We start from the raw sequence: 7,560 nt of genomic DNA, 5'->3' as shown, positions 1-7,560 counted from the left end.
ATGAGGGGGGCAGTGAGTGTCTGTGAGGAGGATGAGGGGGGAGTGAGTGTCTGTGAGGAGGATGAGGGGGGAGTGAGGCTCTGTGAGGAGGGGGAAGGGGGAGTGAGTCTCTGTGAGGATGAGGGGGAGTGAGGCTCTGTGAGGAGGGGGAAGGGGGAGTGAGGCTCTGTGAGGAGGGGGAAGGGGGAGTGAGGCTCTGTGAGGATGAGGGGGGAGTGAGGCTCTGTGAGGAGGGGGAAGGGGGAGTGAGGCTCTGTGAGGAAGGGGGAGTGAGGCTCTGTGAGGATGAGGGGGGAGTGAGGCTCTGTGAGGAGGGGGAAGGGGGAGTGAGGCTCTGTGAGGATGAGGGGGGAGTGAGGCTCTGTGAGGAGGGGGAAGGGGGAGTGAGGCTCTGTGAGGATGAGGGGGGGAGTGAGGCTCTGTGAGGAGGGGGAAGGGGGAGTGAGGCTCTGTGAGGAAGGGGGAGTGAGGCTCTGTGAGGAGGGGGAAGGGGGAGTGAGGCTCTGTGAGGAAGGGGGAGTGAGGCTCTGTGAGGATGAGGGGGGAGTGAGGCTCTGTGAGGAGGGGGAAGGGGGAGTGAGGCTCTGTGAGGATGAGGGGGGGAGTGAGGCTCTGTGAGGAGGGGGAAGGGGGAGTGAGGCTCTGTGAGGATGAGGGGGGAGTGAGGCTCTGTGAGGCGGGGGGAAGGGGGAGTGAGGCTCTGTGAGGAAGGGGGAAGGGGGAGTGAGGCTCTGTGAGGAGGGGGACAGTGAGGCTCTGTGAGGAGGGGGTGTGGGTATGATGGAGCAGAAGTGAGACTTTTTAGGCGGGGTCGGGAGTGAGACTGCGAGGAGCATCTGAGGACGCTGCAGTGTTGGGTCCTTTGGAGGTGGGGGCTGGAGTGAGTCCCTGCGAGGCAGTGGGGTAAGGGGTATTAATGAGGCTGGAGTGAGTCCCTGCGAGGTGGGGTTCGGAGTGAGAGTGAGGAGGACCATCTGAGAACAGGGCAGTAATGAGTCTCTGAAGATGGGGTGGAAAGGGCTATGAATGGGGCAGGAGTGAGAGTTATCATTTCCTTTCCCCCCCTAGAGCCCCCGGCCATCTGAGCCCCCGAGTCCCACCAGTGAGTTTCGTTTCAGCGACTCCCCGACCTTGGAGGAAATGTGAGTATGAGGGGAGGCCTTCTCTAATGCTGAGAATTTTTCTTGGGGGGGGGGGGGGGTCTGTATTAGTGTTAATGTAACTGGATTGTCCCTCAGATTATATGGAGGCCCTGTACCGGTATAGTGATATCTATCCTCCCTGGGATTGTCCCTCAGATTATATGGGAATCCTGTACTGGTGTAGTGGTACCTACCCACTGTGCACAGGTCCATGTATTGTAACCCTGGGTGGTGGGAACTATACTTACTGTGGCATAAACCAGCATATATGGTGCTTAAATGGCTTTGTGACCAGTGCAGGGCACCCTCTTTTGGTGTTTCCTGGTTACTGGGTGCAGGTGTGGTATAATAGGCTGTATCTCTCTCTCCATAGCCGCCGTCTGCAAGCTCAGTTCACCGCGGAGAGAGATTGGAATCGGTTTCACCAGCCCCGGAACCTGCTGTTGGCTCTGGTTGGAGAAGTGGGGGAGCTGGCTGAGCTCTTGTGAGTATGATTAGGGGGTGCTGTAAGGTGGGGGCACAGGTCTCCTGGGTGCTGTCCTGTAATGTGCTCTCTTCTCAGTCAGTGGCAGGGGGAGGTCTCGGAAGGTCTCCCGGGCTGGTCACCGTCTCAGCGAGAATCTCTCTCCCACGAGCTCAGCGACGTCCTCATCTACCTCATGAACTAGCGGAGAAGTGTCACGTAGATCTCCCTCGCTCTGTCATGGCCAAGATGGAGCTGAACGCCAAGAAGTATCCGGCAGCGCTGGTGCAGGGCAGCGCCAAGAAGTACACGGAATACAGCGCAGAGAATGAGACTGACACACTTGCTGTTCAGGAGGACAGGGGTTAATGTTATGAGCCCCTCGTGGACGATGTTCTGTCTCCTTGGCAGTTGTTTGATGCATTCGTTTGTTTGTGGACATTTTGGATCCCTCTTCATTCTGTAGGATTGGATTCTTGTTGTCTCCCCGTGTGGGATCCCCCTTATGCCCTAATTGTTGTCTCCCCGTGTGGGATCCCCCTTATGCCCTAATTGTTGTCTCACCGTGTGGGATCCCCCCTATGCCCTGATTCTTGTTGTCTCCCCATGTGGGATCCCCCCTACGCCCTGATTCTTATCTGTGCTGCACACGAGCTAGTTCTGCATTTGGTGAGTGCCCAGCTCGCTGCAGTTACAGGATGTGGCTGTGCTTGGTAACTTCTCGGCAATACTCAGGGATGTTTTATAAATATATATCTCTCACCGTTCATGTTTCTGCATCTCATGTTTATTGTAGGACAACGTCACTGAACATGTTACCTGTAGCTCTCACGTCAGGCACCTGTACTGTACCATACTGGGGGTACTGGATGGCTGGGTGAAACCTCCCCGTTATACCACCATCAAAGGGAGGAAGGGGTTCATTGTTGAAGCAGCTGGGCTTCTCTTATTAATATGAGACCTCTTTATTTGTTTTATACATCTTGACCAGTTTGTGCTTATACACTCTGAACTTTTTATTTATTTTTTTAAGTATTTTGTCCTGATTAAATCACTGATTGAAACTGCTGCTTCTCTGTGCATTTATTCTGGTTAGAGGATTTGTGTTTCTGCCAATTCATGATTGCCCTTAGATCAACCCCTCAGCCTCTTGTATTGTAATACATGTCTTTATGTGGGTGGAGGTGGGATTGGTGGAAGTAGGGGTGAGCGCATGCTGGGTGCTCGGCTTGGTGGATGCAGGGGGGTGCGTGCAGGGGTGGGCAAAGTGGATGCAGGGCGGGTGGGTGTGCGCGTGCGTGCAGGGGTGGGCTTGGTGGATGCAGGGGGGTGTGCGCGTGCGAGCAGGGGTGGGCAAAGTGGATGCAGGGCGGGTGGGTGTGCGCGTGCGTGCAGGGGTGGGATTGGTGGATGCAGGGCGGGTGGGTGTGCGTGTGCGTGCAGGGGTGGGATTGGTGGGTGTGCGTGTGCGTGCAGGGGTGGGATTGGTGGGTGTGCGCGTGCGTGCAGGGGTGGGATTGGTGGGTGTGCATGCTGGTGTGGGATTGGTGGATGCGGGGCTGCATGGAGGTATGTATTGGAAGAGGCTTAGTGTATGTAGGTGTTTGTCTCCTATCCTGTTTCCTTACATTGACAATTATACACACCTGTCCTACCCCCAAGTTGTGTATAATCAGCACAATCAGTGGTGAAAATGTGTCTTGCATACAAAGTATTGGCATCGGGCCTCCAACCTTCAAAAGGGCAGCACATTGGCTGTAATTTCACGGATGAAAAGAATGCCAGGAATACCCACATCATTCATCACAAAATGACCTCACTTGCTCCAAAATTCCACCACATGCCACTCGCATGCAGAGGATGGAGGGAGAGCACACATTGTAGAGCGCGCTGCACTCCCTGCTCTGATTGGTTGTGGACAGATCATGTGATATAGAGGAAGGAGGGAGAGCACACATTGTAGAGCGCGCTGCACTCCCTGCTCTGATTGGTTGTGGACAGATCATGTGATATAGAGGAAGGAGGGAGAGCACACATTGTAGAGCGCGCTGCACTCCCTGCTCTGATTGGTTGTGGACAGATCATGTGATATAGAGGAAGGAGAGAGAGCACACATTGTAGAGCGCGCTGCACTCCCTCCTCTGACTGGTTGTGGACAGATCATGTGATATAGAGGAAGGAGGGAGAGCACACATTGCAGAGCGCACTGCACTCCCTCCTCTGATTGGTTGTGGACAGATTATGTGATATAGAGGAAGGAGGGAGAGCACACATTGTAGAGCGCGCTGCACTCCCTCCTCTGATTGGTTGTGGACAGATCATGTGATATAGAGGAAGGAGGGAGAGCACACATTGTAGAGCGCGCTGCACTCCCTGCTCTGATTGGTTGTGGACAGATCATGTGATATAGAGGATGGAGGGAGAGCACACATTGCAGAGCGCACTGCACTCCCTCCTCTGATTGGTTGTGGACAGATTATGTGATATAGAGGAAGGAGGGAGAGCACACATTGCAGAGCGCACTGCACTCCCTCCTCTGATTGGTTGTGGGACACAGTTGCTCCACCTTTAACAGCTCTAAATATTTTATTTAGACTTTCAAAGCACCATCTATCTTCCACCTGTGCTGGTTGTGTGCGGTGATGGGACTAGTTGAGGAGGATGATTGTATAATTCTCTGTAATCTGAACAACCCTTCTGTGGAAGAAATGATGAAGTAATGCAGATTTGTGGTTATCTTGTGTCTGCGGCTCGGAGGATGAGACCCTGTTCTCTACGTTACCGATTCTAGAAAACCTCGTACAATAAGCACCAATGAGATTAGGGGGAGCGTTAAATACCAGACGAGTGGACAAAGTCTTACACCCCATATAGTTAGACCGAGGCGTTATTTTATTAGAATATGGTGATGTACTAGTGTGAGGTGTCAGACTGCACCATAAATATATATATATATATAAAAATTCCTTCATAATAACTTCTACATAGTTTCCTGTGAACAGCAGTATTTATTCTCCACAATTCTTTCTCTGTTAATAACAGAAACTAAGGGGTAAATGTATCAAGCTGCAGGTTTGAAAAATTGGAGATGTTGCCTATAGCAACCAGTCAGATTCTGGTTATTTAGTACATTCTACAAAATGACAGCTAGAATCTGATTGGTTGCTATAGGCAACATCTCCAATTTTTTTCAAACCTGCAGCTTGATACATTTACCCCTTAGTTTTTCTGGTCTGAATGTAAAACAGTATATACTTTTAAATCAGAAAATTAAAAGAAAGGGCATTGACCAAACGATTGACCCTTAGACTTGGTGAAAATAGTGGTGGGTGATTCCTGTGGCCATGGATGAGCTTCCTGCGCCTCTGCCGGCAGGGTGGAGCAGTCTTCTTGTGCTCCTGTACTCACATCTGCCTCTTCAGAAGAGTCCAGCGTCTTGTCTCCAACCATTCCTGAATACTTTCTGAAGTGTGTTTGGGGTCGTAGCCCTGCTGGAAAACCCATGATGGTTGGCGGAGACCCAGCTTTCTGACACTTGGTTCAACGTTCTCCAAGATGACCTGGTAGTCTCCAGGTTTCATGAATCCATGCACACAGATGCAGCACAGCCTCAACATATCACTGAACCTCCTCCGTGGCTGCTTTCCATACCCACAGAGATGATGTGCTTTATACAAGCTGTCTCAGCAGTGGGCCCTCCTTCCTCCGAACTGGTGAGGGACGGTGCGAGTTGAGACCTTGTATCTGAAGCTCAGTTGACTCTATCAGTTGATTGAGGCTTTCTCCACCTTTCACAATCCTGCACTGCAATCCTCCATTAAGATTCCTCTTTCCATGAAGATTGGTGTCGGTGCTGTTAAACTTCCTAATAGCATTACGAACGGTGGAAACGAGAACATCAAGGTGTCCGGAGACTGATTTGTAGTCTTGTTATTGTCCATGGTTAAGTGCAATCTTCTGTCTGACCTCCTTCCACAATTCTCTGGCTTCTCTCCATGCTCCTTGCAGTGCACACAGTGACACAGAACAGGACAATCAAGCTTGTTTAATGAGTGATCTTATATTGCTGGCACCTACTCTACACCAGAGGTCAGCTCCATTCTGACAGGATTATTGACTTCAAATCTAATTCTTTGTAACTACTTCTAAATGGAGATTTAAATCTCTAAAAAAAACAGCTGTTTTTTTCAGAGATTTATATATTTAGATTTATATCTCTTGATTGGCGCCTGTCAGCAAATTTTTTTGTGTTGTTTTGTCATTAACTTATAGTAATTGGTGTGGCCTATTTTTATTTGCTACAAGCTGCCTTTCATTTTTGATCATTGTTGCGCCTTGTTTGACTGAGTGTCCATTTGCTTGTTACTTCTAAATGGAGCCGATAATTTTATCCGATCCCTTTCGGGATGTCTGTGTGGGATAAGCTATGAGCAAACCAGAGATTGAGGACAAAAAACTTCCAGAACATTGTTAAAAAATATGCGGGGACCAAAATATTTTTTAATTTCAACAATTTTCTGGAAGAAATGGTGCAAAAAATTCAGAAGTCACTTCCTCCAGCTCTTCCTGCTGCTGCGGACAGATATTCTAAGATTAGTCACACTCAGTGTCTAAATCAGCAGCAGCTATTTATATAGCACTATTCTGTACAGAGATCGGACATCAGTCCCTGTCCCATTGGAGCTGACAGTCTAAATTCCCAAACACACACACAGATGGTCAATTTATTAGCAGCCAATTAAACTATTAGTATGTTTTGGGTGTGTGTGAGGTAACCAGAGCACCCAGGGGAAACCCACACAAACCCCACACAGATAAGGCCATGGTTTGGAATTGAACTCATGACCCCAGTGCTGTGAGGCAGCAGTGCTAACCACTGAGCCACCGTGCTACACAATGATTTGTCAGCCAAGGGCTCTGAATAATGGGATTGGACTGAAAACAGTGTTACTGCTGGATTGTCTCCAGTGACACATAAATCGTGGGGTGAATTCAGTGGCCACAAGCTGAGTGCAGGAAATCACTACTCCGGACACTCAAACAATATAATAATGTAGAAAAACGCCCCTTCAGCGTGAAATTTATTTAATATAAGCTGGTTAGGTTAATAAAATATTATCAAACAGACAAATATCCATGCACAATGTGTTTGTATTAAAGATTAAATATACAATACAGTAGCCCGTTTATTCTCCATGTTATCTTCCGTTCTGGAACCTATTTTCCTGGACAAATAAATGACCTTTGTAACACGACTATTTCCTTAATTGTTACTAACTATTAATACTCTACTAGTACTAGAGAGGAAGATTAGGAGACTAATTTCACGTAACATTCCGGTGATATTCAGAGATACTTCAGCAATACTTAATATCCGATAACACTAAGGCCTGATTCATTAAGGATCTTAACTTGAGAAACTTCTTAGTTCAGTCTCCTGGGCAAAACCATGTTACAATGCAAGGGGTGCAAATTAGTATTCTGTTTTGCACATAAGGTAAATACTGACTGTTTTTTCATGTAACACACAAATATCAACTTTAAATTTCAGTGTACAAATAAGCTATCAAGTATTTGTCCTCTATTACCCAATTTGGATGGGGATTGTTGGAATAGATCCAGGTTTACCACAATTGTAACATCAAAGAAAATCCCAATTTTTCTCTTCATCTTTATTGTCCCTTGGAGTATATAGTTTGGACTTTTGTGTCTCTACTCCATGAACAGTTTGTATAGCCAATAATTCTTCTACTGTAGTTGTAGGTTCAGATCTAGTGCTGACCACTTTATCTGCCATGTTAACCATATTCTGAACAGCTATTAGTCTCCTCTTCCATGACCTCACTCATCAGATGATTAAATGTAGGAGTGGGTCTCCCCGCATAGTGCCCCCTTAGATGCAGCACAACCAGAGATAATTCCCCTCTCATGAAATGCGTCCTATGACTATATAAA

The 7,560-nt window shown here is 48.2% G+C and overlaps 1 protein-coding gene across 1 annotated transcript; it reads left to right on the top strand.

Moving 5' to 3' along the window:
- DCTPP1 (dCTP pyrophosphatase 1) lies at nt 1-2,669 on the top strand. Its single transcript, XM_075180616.1, is given in 5 exon segments — nt 1-72; nt 1,069-1,142; nt 1,516-1,626; nt 1,705-1,799; nt 1,802-2,669. Coding segments are annotated over 5 exon segments (525 nt in total). The 3' UTR covers nt 1,975-2,669.
- The last annotated feature ends 4,891 nt before the right edge of the window (nt 2,670-7,560 follow it).

The sequence above is a fragment of the Mixophyes fleayi genome, chromosome 7 (assembly GCF_038048845.1).
Source record: "Mixophyes fleayi isolate aMixFle1 chromosome 7, aMixFle1.hap1, whole genome shotgun sequence".
NCBI classification, from domain to species: domain Eukaryota; kingdom Metazoa; phylum Chordata; class Amphibia; order Anura; family Limnodynastidae; genus Mixophyes; species Mixophyes fleayi.
Note: the sequence above shows the minus strand (reverse complement) of the source record. Positions and strands in the feature narration are given on the sequence as shown.